Here is an 18,159-nt window from a genome sequence, read left to right as displayed (position 1 = left end):
TGTGTTGCATTTAAATGGATGCACTCTGAGTAAAGCAGGTGACCATCCACGGTCTAGGTGGGCCTCATTCAGTGAGCTGAAAGCCTTAAGAAAAAGACTGACTTCCCCCAGGGAAAAGGGAATTCTGCCAGCAGAGGCCTTCAGATTAGAGCTGCAGCATCAACTCTTCCCTGGATCTCTAGCCTGCCTGCCCACCCTGAAGATTTTGCCTTGTCAGACGCCAAATCACGTGAGCCAATTCCTCAAACATTATTGACTGGAGGATTTTTGCAGAAACTAATGCCTATGGCCAGCGATTTGTTATGTAAGTGAATACTGAATCACGAAGGATTTTATTCTTTTTTGTTGGCCTAATAGTCACATCGTCTGAATCAGAAGTATATTCTGAAGAACTATCATCTTCTGAGATCCTAGTATTTATGTTGCTTGGACAATCAGAGAAAGTATCTGCATAAAATTCACCAAAAAATGCCTCTTCACTTAAAATTTCATGATGTGTCTTTTTTTAAAATTTTATGGTAATACACTTGCTTATGACATACATAAGGTTGGAACAAAAGCTTAATGGAGCAAAATGTGAATGATAACAAACACAGGGTGTATGATGAACCCTTGATCAATTTTTAGCTCTAACAACTTTGCACGGTGATGTAAATTGTATCACTCTTAAAAGCACATTGCCACGTCTCCAGTCAATAATAGGTTAAATGAGCACTTTCTCTCTTTCTCTCCCTCTGTCGCTATCTCTCTATCTCTGTCTTTCTCTCTTCCTGATTACAACATAGCTTTAGCATTTAGCGCTGGGTGACAAGCTACAGTTATTAATAGAAAGGCCTCAAGAAGACTATTTGTGAAGGCTGAACAGACAGGACAGAAATTGTTATTGGAGGCTGGGAAAATGAAATCTGTGCTCTGAAGACCTGTCATCTGCCATAATGGAGCTAATAGAAGCAGACCTAGTGAACTTCGGGTTTTGGCTAAGGAGATTTCCAGGCAGAATGTTGGAAGTGCCAACTCATTTCTTCTAGCTGTCTGTGAGAAAGATTCAGGGAGAAAGAAATAAACCAAAAGAGAACTGTTCATTTCTAAGCAGATTCAAGAGCAAGCATTTCCAAGTCAAGATTTGTTAGGTTTGAAATAAAACTGCTTTGATTCCCAGTCTTTCCTAGTAAAAGAATTTCAAAGCAAGAAATGGCCTCAAGGCAATGATCACGCCCAGGGTGCTGCCAATAAAACACCTTCACAGGGTCAAGACGTCAGAGGTGTGACTGGAAGGCTCTGAGACGTCATGGAGAAGAAGAAACTCAGCATTTCCAGCATCCCAGGTGACACCAGCCTTTCAGCTGACCCCTCCGCTGTGCCATTCATGGAAGTGATGTCTGAGCTGTTTGGGGTGCTCCAGCTTAGCTAAGCCCCCCAGTGACTTCAGCTCTAGCTGACATCACAAGGAACAGAAGAACCACCTAGCTAAGCCCCATCAATCCTCAGAGTCATGCAAAATAGTAAAATGGCTTATGTTTTAAGACATGAAGTTTGGGGGTGGTTTGTTACATGGTAATAGATAAGCAAGATACCAATTACAGATCATTTGAAACTGAAGAGTTGTAAGGCAAGAGACCTACCATAAACCTACTGATGGCAGTGGAGTGATAATTACCAGTGGCTAACAAGTCCCTTTACCTAGCACTGCCACATTCTTTCTTCCTCGACACTCAATTTTACATAGCTGCAATTATTATACTCATAATTTTTATGATGGTTTTGTTTTGCATGATATTACTTATCACATTTTTGTATGTTAGACATAGTTTGAATAAAGTACTGCAGGGGTAGGAAGAGCTAGATCAGAGTAGAAATCCCAAGGTGAACAGTTGGCATAAATCGCTGCTTCGGCCCACTATCAATGACCAAGGCAGGAGAGAGCAGTCTAGGCAAGAGATGGGTGCAAAGGAGGATCGCAGAAATGGTCTCAGCTTTCATCAGGGAGAAGAGGGTATGACTACCAGGGAAATAGCCTGCTAGACTTTCGACAACATAGAAGGAGGAAGTTATTAATCAAAGAACCATGACCTTGAAGTTAAAGTCTCTGGGGGAACAGAAGGTAGAAGAGCTACAAGAACAACAGGAAGAGAGAAAGAAAACATCACATATATAATCTACAATATATGGAGAATTCTCACAGAAAGAAATAAACAAGCAACTCAGTAGAAATTAACAAGGATCTGAATAGGAAACTCACAGGAAAAAATATAAACGGCCAATAACCATACACAATATGCTGAGAATCATCAACAGTCAGGGAACAATTAGTTGCCATTGTTTTTCTAGTTGCTATTGTTGTTCTAGTTAGCAATGACAAGATTGTGGGGAAGTATGACCTCTGATGGATGGTGATGGGGGTATACAATGATACAGTTACTTTGGAGAGAATTCAGAAATATTTATCAAATTTTAAAATATGCCTAATTCTCCCTTTGGCCCAGTAGAAATCTATCCTATAGAAACACTCCCATATGTACACAAATATATGTTGTTGTTTAGTCTCTAAGTTGTGTCCAACTCTTTACAACCCTATGGACTGTAGGGCCCCAGGTTCCTCTGTTCTTGTGATGCTCCAGGTAGATATTGGGTTGCCATTTTCTCCTCGCAGAGATCTTTCTGACCCAGGGATCGAAACTTTGTCTCCTGTGTCTCCTGCATTGCAGATAGATTCTTTATCACTGAGACACCTGGGTAGCTACATATACATATAACAACTATATATATATATATATATATATATATATATAAACAAAAATTATATATTTGACAAAAATATTCATTGCAGCATGTTTCTCCCCAACCAGCATGGTAGCTTCATGAGAGTGGGCACTTTATCCTTCAATCCTGTATTGTCAGAACTAGATCACTTTCTGAAACATAGAAGATGCTCAACAAATATTTATTGAATGAGCACTGGAAACTAATTTTCTATCAGTAGGAAATATCCACATCCATCCTACAGAAGGGTGGTTTCCCCAGTGGCTCAGAGAGTAAAGAATCTGCCTGCAATGCAGGAGACCTAGGTTTGATTCCTTGATTGGGAAGATCCCCTGGAGAAGGAAATGGCAACCCACTCCAGTATTCTTCCCTGGAAAATCCCATGGACAGTGGAGCCTGGCAGGCTATAGTCCATGGGGTCACAAAGTCAGACACAACTGAGTGACTAACACACACACACACACACACATACAGGAAATATTTACATCCACTCTACAGAATACTGTTAGCTGTTAGATGTTAGCTGTTAGATGGTGCTAGTAGTAAAGAACCTGCCTTCCAATGCAGGAGACATAAGAGATGGGGGTTTGATCCCTGTGTCCTTAAGAGCCCCTAGAGGAGGGCATGGCAATCCACTCCACTATTCTTGCCTGAAGAATCCCATGGACGAAGGAGCCAGGCGGGCTACAGTCCACGGGGTCTCAAAAGAGTCGGATACGACTGAAGCGACTTAACCTGCACAACCTGTGTAGTGAATGACACTGAGAGATCTCCAGGACCAATTATAAATTAAAAATAATAATAATGATAATTACAGTAGAAAAGCTTTTTCATCATTGGAGGACCGATTTAGTGGATTGTGATTTAAATAAATGTAATCTTAGGCACCTCTTTTTTTGTTTTCTGCTTTTACTTTTATTTGGATTTTTTTTTTGGCGGCATTTATTCCCAGGCCATAAGTTTTTGTTTCTTCTGGGATATCTTTTTCTTTCGTGCAACCTCCTCTTCTGATTTAGGAATAATCTGTTCTTTTTCAGTGAAGATCATCTCAGTGTGGCCGGGAGAACTCATGTACGGGTTGATCTGACCATGAGCTCTGCAAGTCCTGCACCAGCAGCAAATGGTTTTTAGAGGTCACCTTTAGGCTGATTACGGCAAAGGAACATCTGTTTTGATGCTGGCCTTGGTCCATGTTTATTATCACTGAAAGATGCCTGTGATATTGCACTTCCCTCAAAAATAGCATGTTGAACGTTTAGAATACTTCAGGATCTTTCCTCCTTATTCTCATCATTCCCCCCATGTGGTAAGTACTGCCATTCCGTTCCACAGCTGAGAACATTGAAGCTCAAAGAAAGTAATTTGCCCAGAGTTACGCTGTGACAGAGCTGGGATTTGAACCCAGTGTGCAGAGTTCCTGCTCTTAAACTACCCAAGGATAAAGTGACCGTATGTTCTGTTTAAGCCCAGCATAATTATTAATAGTATCCCCTTTTTCATACATGATATTATACATGTTTCAATGACATTCTCCCAAATCTTCCCACCCTTTCCCTCTCCCATAGAGTCCATAAGACTGTTCTATACATCAGTGTCTCTTTTGCTGTCTCGTACACAGGGTTATTGTTACCATCTTTCTAAATTCCATATATATGTGTTAGTATACTGTATTGGTGTTTTTCTTTCTGGCTTACTTCAGTCTGTATAATAGGTTCCAGTTTCATCCATCTCATTAGAACTGATTCAAATGTATTCTTTTTAACGGCTGAGTAATACTCCATTGTGTATATGTACCACAGCTTTCTTATCCATTCATCTGCTGATGGGCATCTAGGTTGCTTCCATGTCCTGGCTATTATAAACAGTGCTGCGATGAACATTGGGGTACACTTGTCTCTTTCTCTTCTGGTTTCCTCAGTGTGTATGCCCAGCAGTGGGATTGCTGGATCATAAGGCAGTTCTGTTTCCAGTTTTTTAAGGAATCTCCACACTGTTCTCCATAGTGGCTGTACTAGTTTGCATTCCCACCAACAGTGTAAGAGAGTTCCCTTTTCTCCACACCCTCTCCAGCATTTATTGCTTGTAGACTTATGGATTGCAGCCATTCTGACTGGCGTGAAATGGTACCTCATAGTGGTAGTATCCCCTTTCTTTCCAAAAAGTTCCAGACACAGTCAGTGCATTATGGTCCCTCTACCTACAGAACGTACATAGGTAGCAGAGTGTTAAGAGTTCAGTTTCTGGAGCTAAATTTGGGGCAGTTTGCTCAAACTCTCCAGTTCAGTTTGCTTATATGTAACATGGAGATAGCACTGGTAATGCCTCAGATTGCTGTGAAAGGGCTAAATGGTTTGCCATTTTTTAAGTGCCTGGCACACAGGAAGTACCAGATTAATTATTAACCTGTTTATGCAAAGTGTGAGTGTATGTGTATTGTGAGATATCTCGAAAGATGTTCAAAAAATAGTAACAGGAGATATCCCCATTAATATTTTAAGTATATATATATATACACATACACATTCGCCAACGGATATGTCTTTTTGATATTGTGTGTTTTGAATACTGAGTGTGTATTTAACATTGACTAGGTGTCCTGACAAGCACTAAAAAGCCACCTGGTCTCTATGGCATCTTGCTTGCTATATGGATATGAACGCCCCAAAGATGATCAAACAACAGCAATTTAAAGACTATTAAATTAAGTGAAAATAAAATGATCGCTTTTATCATTACCATTTCAGATTGCATATCACTTGATTTGAGCTTCCAGGGTAGCTTAGCTGGTAAAGAATCTGCCTGCAATGCAGGAGACCCTCGTTTGATTCTTGGGTGGGAAAGATCCCCTGGAGAAGGGATAGGCTACCCCCTCCTGTGTTCATGGGCTTTCCTGATGGCTCAGATGGTAAAGAATCTGCCTGCAACGTGGGAGACCTGGGTTCAATCCCTGGGTTGGGAAGATCCTCTGGAGGAGGGCATGGCAACCCACTCCAGTATTCTTATTTGGAGAATCCCCATGGACAGGGGAGCCTGGTGGGCTACAGTCCATGGGGTTGCAAAAGGTCGGACATGAATGAGCGACTAAGCACAGCACATCACTTGATTTAATTGATACATTAATTGAAATCTAAAGGAATGGCTCAACTTCTACATTTTCTCTCAATTAACTAATTGTAAGCAAAACATTTGACACCATGGCAATCTTTGGACTAGAACAATTTGCAAATAAGAAACTTCAGTCGCTGCGCTAGAACCTGAACTCATGGGCACCCGCAGGGAGGCTGGGGGGCAGGAAGGGGGGGAGTCTCTCTGCCCACTTCCTCTCTCCCCAGCCCGGGGTCAAGTGTGTTTGGAGGCAGAACTGATTTGAATCACACAGGTGAACATCGCGGCTAGCCTGCCCGCCCTTGGCAGCCTGGAAAAGGCAGCAAGCCAGCCAGCCAGCACCTTTTCACTTCCCAACTTATTCTACTTCATGTACACTTTCAAAACTGAGTTTTCCGGGTGAAACTAAGCCCTGGTAATGGAAGTCAGGAAATCTGTTCACTTTGGGGAGAGATTAGTGGCTAGCTGGGATAGGGACGGAGAAACCTTCACAAAAGTCTCCATAGACTGGGTGTTCCCAGGGTCCCTACAGATTCATAAAGCAGATGCACTTTTGCGGCTGTTAGAATCTTAATTTTTAACCTTGCTGTTACTTTGTTTTCTGTCGTTACTGGGAGCTCTGGTCACATTTATTTCAGGGCGCACAAGAATCTCGAGGCTGGTATATTAATGAATGAAATGAATGTCGGTGATCCGGCCCCCCAGACACTGTCCTCCCCGACCCCAGGCTCCGCAAACCATTTAATCCAGTGTCATCTGCAACACTACTGGGGACTTGGGAGGCAAGACATGGCGAACAGAAACCCCGCGCAACTCACCGGCCTCCCGTTGACTTTCCGAACCAGTCGCCGGGCGGTGGGCGCCCAGGGGAGCTGCGGCCCCAAATGGAAGCCCAGGGCGTCTCGGACAACTTCCACCCGCCGAGCGGACGCGCCAGTAGCCGCGCGCTGTCGGCGGGCTCCCTGAGACCACCGGCCGCCCGCACCTCTTGCGAGTGGCGCGCGCAAACGCGCGCCTGCACTGCCTACTCGGCACCGCCCGGCGGGCTCTCAGCTGACTCGGGACAGTAGATGCCTTGTTGCCAGCAAATCCAGACGGCTGCTGTGCGGCGCGCGGCATCCAGCTGTGCCCAGCTGTGTCCAGCGCGCCCCGCCGAGTGCCGTCCCCACCGCGCGTGGGGCCCCGTAGGGCGCCTAAGACTCCCACTCACCTGGAACCCGGCCGGATCGTCTGGGTGTAGGTGTCGCATCGCTCCTGGATGATTTTCTGAAAATCGGCGGTGCTGCCTGCCCCGTGCCACCTGTTGAGCCCGGAGTAGTGCCACTTGTAGATTCCGATCGCCCCCCCGGTGATCCCCGCCACCAGGAAGAACAGAAGAACGCACCAGCAAAGCTTCTTTCTCGGCGTGCAGCAGTCGGCCATGGGGTCCGATGAGGGTCTCCCGGACCAATTTGTAGAAGCGGCCGCTGGAGTCTGAGCGGCCGGGGAGGAGAGCGCTAGCCCGTTTCTCAAACTGCACTTCCCCTTTAGCGCTCGCTCGCCTTTTCTCTCGCTTCCTTTCCTACTCCTCCCCCCTCCTTCGAAGTCCCTCAGTGGCGATCGCTAGACTAGTAAGGATCTCAAGGTCTTAAAAAGCCTAGAGCCGTTCACTTCCTAGATGGCAAGAGTGAATATTGACATTTTAGGAATCAACGAACTAAAATGGACTGGATCTGATGGATTATATTCTTTGCAGCCAAAGATGGAGAAGCTCTATACAGTCAGCAAAAACAAGACCCGGAGCTGACTGTGGCTCATATCATGAACTCATTTCAAAATTCAGACTTAACTTGAAAAAAGTAGGGAAAACCACTAAACCATTCAGGTATGACCTAAGTCAAGACCCCTACAATTATACAGTGAAAGTGACAAATAGATTCAAGGAATGAGATCTGATAGGCAGAGTGCCTGAAGAACTATGAACATTGTACAGGAGGCAGTGATCAAGACCATCCCCAAAAAAAGAAATATAAAGAGGCAAAATGGTTATCTGAAGAGGCCTTACACATACCTGTGAAAAGAAGTAAAAGGCAAAGGAAAAAAGGAAAGATATACCCATTTGAATGCAGAGTTCCAAACAATAGCAAGGAGAGATAAGAAAGCCTTCCTCAGTGATCAATGCAAAGAAATAGAGGAAAACAATAGAATGGGGAAGACTAGAGATCTCTTCAAGAAAATTTCAGGTCCCAAGGGAACATTTCATGCAAAGATGGCCACATTAAAGGACAGAAATGATATGGATCTAACAGAAGCAGAAGATATTAAGAAGAGGTGGCAAGAATACACAGAAGAACTATGCAAAAAAGATCTTCATGACCGAGATAACCATGATGGTGTGATCACTCACCTAGAGCCAGACATCCTGGAATGTGAATTCAAGTGGGCCTTAGGAAGCATCAGTACAAACAAAGCTAGTGGAGGTGATGGAATTCCAGTTGAGCTATTTCAAATCCTAAAAGGTGATGCTGTAAAAGTGCTGCACTCAATATGCCAGCAAATTTGGAAAACTCAGCAGTGGCCACAGGACTGGAAAAGGTCAGTTTTCATTCCAATCCCAAAGAAAGGCAATGCCAAAGAATGTTCAAACTACTGCACAATTGCACTCATCTCACACACTAGCAAAGTAACGCTCAAAATTCTCCAAGCCGGGCTTCAAAAGTACCTGAACCATGAACTTCCAGATGTTCAAGCTAGTTTTAGAAAAGGCAGAGGAACCAGAGATCAAACTGCCAACATGTGCTGGGTCATGGAAAAAACAAGAGAGTTCCAGAAAAACATCTATTTCTGCTTTATTGACTATGCCAAAGCCTTTGACTGTGTGGATCACAATAAACTGTGGAAAATTCTGAAAGATGGGAACACCAGACCACCTGACCTGACTCCTGAGAATTCTGTATGCAGGTCAAGAAGCAACAGTCAGAACTGGACGTGGTACAACAGACAGGTTCCAAATCAGGAAAGGAGTGTGTCAAGGCTGTATATTATCACCCTGCTTATTTAGCTTATATGCAGAGTATATCATGAGAAATGCTGGGCTGGAAGAAGCACAAGCTGGAATCAAGATTGCCAGGAGAAATATCAATAACCTCAGATGTGCAGATGACACCACCCTATGGCAGAAAGTGAAGAAGAACTAAAGAGCCTCTTGATGAAAGTGAAAGAGGAGAGTGAAAAAGTTGGCCTAAAGCTCAACATTCAGAAAACTAAGATCATGGCATCTGGTCCCATCACTTCGTGGCAGATAGATGGGGAAACAGTGGAAACAGTGACAGATTTTATTCTGAGGGGTTCCAAAATCACTGCAGATGGTGATTGCAGCCATGAAATTACAAGATGCTTGCTCTTTGGAAAAAAAAGTTATGACCAAACTGCTGCTGCTGCTGCTGCTACTAAGTTGCTTCAGTTGTGTCTGACTCTTTGCGACCCCATAGACAGCAGCTCACCCGGCTCCCCCGTCCCTGGGATTCTCCAGGCAAGAACACTGGAATGGGTTGCCATTTCCTTCTCCAATGCGTGAAAGTGAAGTCGCTCAGTCGTGTCCGACTCTTTGTGACCCCACGGACTACAGCCTACCAGGCTCCTCCATCCATGGGATTTTCCAGACAAAATGGAAATGGTGGCGATGGTGGGGGTGCCATCGCCTTCTCCATGACCAATCTAGACAGCATATTAAAAAACAGAGACATTACTTTGCCAACAAAGGTCCTTCTAGTCAAGGCTATGGTTTTTCCAGTGGTCATGTATGGATGTGAGAGTTGAACTGTAAAGGAAGCTGAGTGCCAAAGAATTGATGCTTTTGAACTGTGGTGCTAAATATTCATTGGAAGGAAGGAATGGCCAATACTTTGGCCACTTGATGTAAAGAACTGACTCATTTGAAAAGACCCTGATGCTGGGAAAGATTGAAGGCAGCAGAAGGGAACGACAGATGATGAGATGGTTGGATGGCATCACTGTCTCAGTGGACATGAGTTTGAGTAAGCTCTGGGAGCTGGTGATGGACAGGGAAGCCTGGCTGTTGCAGTCCATGAGGTCTCAAAGAATCGGACGCGACTGAACTGAACTGTCCACTTCTTGAGCAGAGGGAGCCAGGCTCCTCATCTCTAGGGAGAAGCCACCACTTTGTTTTTACTTGTTGTTCAGTCACTCAGTCTCGACTCTTTGAGATCCCATGGACTGCAGCCCACCAGGCTCTGCTGTCCATGGATTTTTCCAGGCAAGAATACTGGAGTGGGTTGCCATTTCCTTTTTCTGGAGAATCTTCTCCACCCAGGGATCAAACCGGCATCTTCTGCATTGGCAGGTGGATTGTTTACCACTGAGCCACCTGGGAAGCCCTTGACCTTACTTGGCAGACACTCAAAAAACAGACAGTATAACTTTATACACCGTGGTTGGCTCCCTTTCCCAAGTTGCACTTTACACGTAACCCACACCTGCTTCCTGGAGATTATCAAAGTGACTGTCTGCCTCCCTACCTGTGTACGGGCAATGCCCACCTCTGCTTAGCACTTTGAGAAACACCTGCTCAGCCTCCTGTAAAGGTTCTGCTTAAGCCTTCTCTCCAGTGCCATCAGTGTAAGTTCTGGCTGGGTAATGTGGGGTAAGTTACTTGACCTCTCTGTGCTTCAGATGTAAAGTGGGCACCGTAGTTATACTTACTTTACGGGGCTGTTATGAGGATTGAGTGAGCTCATAATTACCAAGGGCTTCCCTGGTGGCTCAGATGGTAAAGAATCTGCCTGCAATGTGGGCGACCTGGGTTCGATCCCTGGGTTGGGATCCCGGGAGTAGGGAATGGCTACCTACTCCAGTATTCTTGCTTGGAGAATTTCATGGACAGGGGACCCTGCCACAGAGGAGCCTGGTGGGCTATATGGTCCATGAGGTCGCAAAGACATGACTGAGCAACTTTCGCTTTACTTCTTCACTTATCAAGTGTTAAGCGAGGCACATGATAAGCACTAACATGATATATGTTAGCAATTCCTACCTACTCCCTGAGGCTGTCGACAGGATACAGTTCTAGAACCCATGAGGCGTTGCTTGGAACATGTCGGCGTGTGTCTGGCATGCAGTAAGTACTCAAAGTAGTGATTCAACAACTAATCCAATGGCTTTTCCCAGAACCCACTGCACTGCCTCTCTCAAGGTCCTACACTAGGAGCACCTCTGATATTTTAGCAGAGACCTAAGGAAAGTGACTTCCTGGGGCAAAAAATTCCCAGACAGAGTGGAGAGCAGGTGCCAATACCCTGAGGCAAAAAAGCTCCAGAAGATAGTGGAGGACAGAGGAGCCTGGTGTGCTGCAGTCCATAGGGTTGCAAAGAGTGAGACAAAAGTTAGTGACTAAACAACAACAAAGCTCTTGGTCTGTTCTGGGAGCAGCGAGGAGGCCATTGGAACTGGAATGCAGGGCTGAGGGAGGCAGACCAGGAGAGAAGTTCAGAGGGTAGGAGGAAGGCAGGCCACCTATGGCCTTGCAGCACAAAAGGACTTTTGGGGCTGTGGGTTCTATTTTTAACCTATTGAATGTCACTCAGTGACTTGATCAGATATGACACTTAAAAGGCTCCATCTGGCTTCTGTATTGAGAATAAATTGTAGAAAAGTAAAAACAGAAAGATGAACACCAGTTACGGTGACTGTAACCAGGAGAGTAGCAACAGAAGCAGCAAAGAAAAAAGGAAGTTGCATTCCGGATGTAGTTTAAAATCAGAAGCAAGGGAATTTACTTATGAGTTGGAGGTAGGGTTTACCGGAAAGACGGAAGTCTAAGATGACTTCAGGAATTTTGGTCTGAGTAACTGACCAGAGAAAAGACACAACTGCCATGTACAGCAAAAGGAAAAATGGGGGTGAAATAGATTTGGTTTGGGGGGAAAGGCATGAAACAAGAATTTGGTTTTAGGGGTGTTAAGTTTGAGATGCCTATTAGACTGCAAGAGGAGACACCAAGTAACTGACGGGATATAAACATTTGGCATTCAGGCCAGGGGTTAGTCCTGGAGACACGGATATGGAAATCTTTCACATGTAGTTAGGTTTTTTTGTTTTTTATTATTACGTCTTAGCCATTTGTAATGGTTTAGAATTTTTTTTTTTTGATGGAGCTGGGCTTTGTTCAGGCTTCCCATGTGGGCTTGCAGGCAGTGGGGGCTACTCCCTAGCTGCAGTGCACAGGCTTCTCCTTGCTGTGGCTTCTCTTGTTGCAGAGCACAGGCTCTACGTACAGGGGCTTCAGTCACCGCAGTATACCGACTTAGCAGTCGCAGCTTACAGGCTTTATTGCCCCGCGGCATGGGGGATCTTCCCAGTCCAGGGATCAAACTCAAGCCTTTCCCCGATACTGGGTCCTCACAGATGCCATCACCTCTTCACCTCCCTCCCCACCCCTGCTCCCACCCCCAGCCAACTCCTCCTGATTTCCTTCAAGGTGACTTCCTCCGGAAGCCTTTCCTGACCCCCTGGAGCTCCCAAACTGGGTCAGGTCTCCAAGCTGTATACTTTCCTAGCAGAAGAACACAGATGCCAGTGACAATACAGAGCCCCATATCTCTGGTGTGGACCACCTAGACCAGGAACAAGTCCTCTGCTAATTTCTTCAAGATGTCCTCTTCAACCGGACCAGGGTTTGCTTACAGCCAGGTCTGTAGGAATAGTACTTATTCTCTCAGTATCCTGGGACTCAAGTTGGTGTCCACAACTGCTGGTTGAATGAATAAATGAATGAATCACAGACCAGAGTCTTATTTCTGGCCCCTGCTACCCCATCCTTTCCAAACTAGATTCAGAGGATTACTTTCACAATCTCAGATCTACGTGAAATAGTATGAATATGGGGGGAGAAAAGTTGGTTTTGACTGAGGGTTCATTTCCCTGATCTCTGACCTTATGCTCTGCCTTCTTCCACTCCCTTCTCCTGGGTGTGAACTTTGTTTTTATACTGAATATTGAGCAAGATCCAAAATCAGTTACTCCTATTCCTTACTGAACTAAATCTTCTGTTATTACAACATCTAAGATCTGCCACACAAACAATCCCTTTTAACAAGGTATTTGTTTTTGGAAATGGGGGAGTTATTTCATGTTTAATGGGCACAGTTTCAGTTCAAGAATGTAAAAAATTTGAGAGATGGACAGTGGGAACAGTTGCACAACAATGTGAACATTTTCAGGGCCACTAATCTCTACAGTTAAATACGGTTAAATAGTGTATTTTATATTATCTGACTTTTACCAAAATAAGAAAAAAAACATTAAAAGAAAAGATAAATACACATGGAATAAAAGCCAAATAGAACCAGGGAAATATGTAGAAAGTCATTCTTTCTCCTACCCTGGGTGTTCCTCTTACCATATAATAGAGTTCATGCAGACACATAGGGACAGAGAGGTAAGCTTTCATCGTTTCATTAAAAACTACAGCATATTGCTAGCCCTGGCATGGACCTGGTTTTCCTTATATAGTGATGTATTTGGAAGACATTTGCTAACAGTACATATTCTACCTAATTCGTTTAAATGACCCTAGTAATCCACTGTATACCTGTTGTTCAGTCACTCAGTCATGTCCAACTCTGTGACCCCATGGACTGTAGCATACCAAGCTTCCTTGTCCTTCACCATCTCCTGAAGCTTGCTCAAACTCTTGTCCATTGAGTTGGTGATGCCATCCAGCCATCTCATCCTCTGTCATCCCTTTCTCCTCCTGCCTTCAATCTTTCCCAGCATCAAGGTCTTTTCTAGTGAGTCAGCTCTTCTCATCATGTGGCCAAAGTATTGGAGTTTCAGCTTCAGCATCAGTTCTTCCAATGACTATTGAGGATTAATTTCCTTTAGGATGGACTGGTTTGATCTCCTTGCAGTCCGAAGGACACTCTAGAGTCTTCTCCTACACCACAGTATGAAAGCATCAATTCTTTAGTACTTAGCCTTCTTTATGGTCCAACTTTCACTTGCATACATGACTACTGGAAATACCATAGCTTTGATTATACAGACCTTTGTCAGCTCTGCTTTTTAATACATTGCCTAAGTTTGTCATAGCTTTTCTTTAAAGCAGCAAGCGTCTTTTAATTTCATAGCTGCAGTCACCATCTGCAGTGATTTTGGAGCCCAAGAAAATAAAGCCTCTCACTGTTTGCATTGTTAACCATCTATTTGCCATGATGAAAGTGAAAGAGGAGAGTGAAAGAGAGTAAAAATTTGCCGGGAGAAATACCAATAACCTCAGATATGCAGATGACACCACCCTTATGGCAGTAAGTGAAGAGGAACTAAAAAGCTTCTTGATGAAAGTGAAAGTGGAGAGTGAAACAGTTGGCTTAAAGCGCAACATTCAGAAAACGAAGATCATGGCATCTGGTCCCATCAACTCATGGCAAATAGATGGGGAAACAGTAGAAACAGTGTCAGACTTTACTTTTTTGGGCTCCAAAATCACTGCAGATGGTGACTGCAGCCATGAAATTAAAAGACACTTACTCCTTGGAAGGAAAGTTATGACGAACCTAGATAGCATTCAAAAGCAGAGACATTACTTTGCCAACAAAGGTCCGCCTAGTCAAGGCTATGGTTTTTCCAGTGGTCATGTATGGATGTGAGAGTTGGACTGTGAAGAAGGCTGATCTCCGAAGAATTGATGCTTTTGAACTGTGGTGTTGGAGAAGACTCTTGAGAGTCCCTTAGACTGCAAGGAGACCCAACCAGTCCATTCTGAAGGAGATCAGCCCTGGGATTTCTTTGGAAGGACTGATGCTAAAGCTGAAACTCCAGTACTTTGGCCACCTCATGTGAAGAGTTGACTCATTGGAAAAGACTGATGCTGGGAAGGATTTGGAGCAAGAGGAGAAGGTGACGACAGAGGATGAGATGGCTGGGTGGCATCACCAACTGGATGGACATGAGTTTGAGTGAACTCCAGCAGATGGTGATGGACAGGGAGGCCTGGTGTGCTGCGATTCATGGGGTTGAAGAGTCGGACACGACTGAGCAACTGATCTGAGCTGCCATGAAGTGATGGGCCTGGATGCACCATGCTTTATCAAGTAGACCCATATCAATGGGCATTTAGGTTTTTCATTCTTTCTTACATTAAATACTGTAATTTTTGTGTTGGCATATTTTTTCACATATCCAAGTAGTTACACTACTAAAAGTAGATTTCCTGGGTCAAACAGCACACCCAGTTAAACTTCATAAGGTATTGCCAACCAAAGAGATGGTACCAATTGAGTCTCACACCCACAGTTAGTTTCAGATTGTTTTGTCTCAATTTCTGGTTATGAATCAGGAGTGCCTTTGGAGCACTTCAGCTTTCAGCCTCTGCTGCTGTTAAATGCAACAAACATTTGAGAAAAGAATATCTAAAAGGACCCTCTCAACCTTTGCTCCTGTTAAGTCTCTTGATTTGTGAATCCTCTCACCTTGTATTCTTTCTTTCTGCAAGTCAGGTGTTCAGCTACAAATGTCAGACACCTGGTATACCCTGGGAGAAGATTACTAAGGCACCAAAAAGGAACCACCCTCCCTCCACACTATCTAGATATGGTACGATTTGGGGCAAGTTACATTTTTGAATCTCAATTTTCTCATCTGTAAAATGGGCACAATATAATGCTTACTCAGGTCAAAGCGGGGATTGATTGGGATAATATACACACCTCGGGCAGGTTAGGTGCTCAACACATGGTGCGGTGCACTCAGGCTCAAAAACTGGCATCGATCCAGTGCATTCAGGACCCATCACATGCCAAGCACCATGGCGGATTGCTGAGGGCAGAGAAGTAAACCAGCTTTGAGGAGTGCCTGTGTAGGGCAATTAAGAACACAGGCTTGCTTGCATTATTCACAAGAGCCAAGACATGGAAGCAACCTAGGTGCCCATCGATCAATGAACTGATAAAGAAGATGGGGCCTATATTTACAATGGACTATTAACACCCAAAAAAGATGTCCTTTTCATTATAGGGGACTGGAATGCAAAAGTAGGAAGTCAGGAACACCTGGAGTAACAGGCAAATATGGCCTTGGAATACAGAATGAAGCAGGGCAAAGACTAATAGAGTTTTGCCAAGAAAATGCACTGGTCATAGCAAACACCCTCTTCCAACAACACAAGAGAAGACTCTACACATGGACATCACCAGATGGTCAACAAGGAAATCAGATTGATTATATTCTTTGCAGCCAAAGATGGAGAAGCTCTATACAGTCAGCAAAAACAAGACCAGGAGCTGACTGTGGCTCAGACCATGAACTCCTTATTGCCAAATTCAGACTGAAATTGAAGAAAGTAGGGAAAACCACTAGACCATTCAGGTATGACCTAAATCAAATCCCTTATGATTATACAGTGGAAGTGAGAAATAGATTTAAGGGCCTAGATCTGATAGATAGAGTGCCTGATGAACCATGGACTGAGGTTCATGACATTATACAGGAGACAGGGATCAAGACCATCCCCATGGAAAAGAAGTTCAAAAAAGCAAAATGGCTGTCTGGGGAGGCCTTACAAATAGCTGTGAAAAGAAGAGAAGCGAAAAGCAAAGGAGAAAAGGAAAGATATAAGCATATGAATGCAGAGTTCCAAAGAATAGCAAGAAGAGATAAAGACTTCTTCAGTGATCAATGCAAAGAAATGGAGGAAAACAACAGAATGGGAAAGACTAGAAATCTCTTCAAGAAAATCAGAGATACCAAAGAAACATTTCATGCAAAGATGGCCACATTAAAGGACAGAAATGGTATGGACCTAACAGAAGCAGAAGATATTAAGAAGAGATGGCAAGAATACACAGAAGAACTGTACAAAAAAGATCTTCACGACCCAGATAATCACAATGGTGTGATCACTGACCTAGAGCCAGACATGCTGGAATGTGAAGTCAAGTGGGCCTTAGAAAGCATCACTATGAACAAAGCTAGTGGAGGTGATAGAATTCCAGTTGAGCTATTCCAAATCCTGAAAGATGATGCTGTGAAAGTGCTGCATTCAATATGCCAGCAAACTTGGAAAACTCAGCAGTGGCCATAGGACTGGAAAAGGTCAGTTTTCATTCCAATCCCAAAGAAAGGCAATGCCAAAGAATGCTCAAACTACCACACAATTGCACTCATCTCACACGCTAGTAAAGTAATGCTCAAAATTCTCCAAGCCAGGCTTCAGCAATATGTGAACTGTAAACTTCCTGATGTTCAAGCTGGTTTTATAAAAGGCAGAGGAACCAGAGATCAAGTTGCCAACATCCACTGGATCATGGAAAAAGCAAGAGAGTTCCAGAAAAACATCTATTTCTGCTTTATTGACTATGCCAAAGCCTTTGACTGTGTGGATCACAATAAACTGTGGAAAATTCTGAAAGAGATGGAAATACCAGACCACCTGATTTGCCTCTTGAGAAACCTATATGCAGGTCAGGAAGCAACAGTTAGAACTGGACATGGAACAACAGACTGGTTCCAAATAGAAAAAGGAGTACATTAAGGCTGTATATTGTCACCCTGTTTATTTAACTTATATGCAGAATACATCATGAGAAACGCTGGACTGGAAGAAACACAAGCTGGAATCAAGATTGCCGGGAGAAATATCAATCACCTCAGATATGCAGATGACACCACCCTTATGGCAGAAAGTGAAGAGGAACTAAAAAGCCTCTTGATGAAAGTGAAAGTGGAGAGTGACAAAGTTGGCTTAAAGCTCAACATTCAGAAAATGAAGATCATGGCATCCAGTCCCATCACTTCATGGGAAATAGATGGGGAAACAGTGGAAACAGTGTCTGACTTTATTTTTCTGGGCTCCAAAATTACTGCAGATAGTGACTGCAGCCATGAAATTAAAAGACACTTACTCCTTGGAAGGAAAGTTATGACCAACCTAGACAGCACATTCAAAAGCAGAGACATTGCCAACAAAGGTTCGTCTAGTCAAGGGTATGGTGTTTCCTGTGGTCATGTATGGATGTGAGAGTTGGACTGTGAAGAAGGCTGAGTACCGAAGAATTGATGCTTTTGAACTGTGGTGTTGGAGAAGACTCTTGGGAGTCCCTTGGACTGCAAGGAGATCCAACCAGTCCATTCAGAAGGAGATCAACCCTGGGATTTCTTTGGAAGGACTGATGCTAAAGCGGAAACTGCAGTACTTTGGCCACCTCATGAGAAGAGCTGACTCATTGGAAAAGACTCTGATGCTGGGAGGGATTGGGAGCAAGAGGAGAAGGGGACGATAGAGGATGAGATGGCTGGATG

The 18,159-nt window shown here is 44.0% G+C and overlaps 1 protein-coding gene across 2 annotated transcripts in view; it reads right to left on the bottom strand.

Annotated features, from left to right (window-relative positions):
* Nucleotides 1–7,416, bottom strand: part of CD38 (CD38 molecule) — a 67,859-nt gene extending 60,443 nt beyond the window's left edge. The window contains 1 exon segment of one of the 2 annotated variants that reach the window (NM_175798.3): nucleotides 7,076–7,416. In NM_175798.3, the coding sequence (NP_786992.1) occupies nucleotides 7,076–7,287 (212 nt within the window). In that variant the 5' untranslated portion in view covers nucleotides 7,288–7,416. 2 annotated transcript variants of the gene reach the window in all.
* Between the last annotated feature and the right edge of the window lie 10,743 nt (nucleotides 7,417–18,159).

Source organism: Bos taurus, chromosome 6, assembly GCF_002263795.3.
Source record: "Bos taurus isolate L1 Dominette 01449 registration number 42190680 breed Hereford chromosome 6, ARS-UCD2.0, whole genome shotgun sequence".
NCBI classification, from domain to species: Eukaryota; Metazoa; Chordata; class Mammalia; order Artiodactyla; family Bovidae; genus Bos; species Bos taurus.
This window is presented reverse-complemented; position numbering and strand designations above follow the sequence as displayed.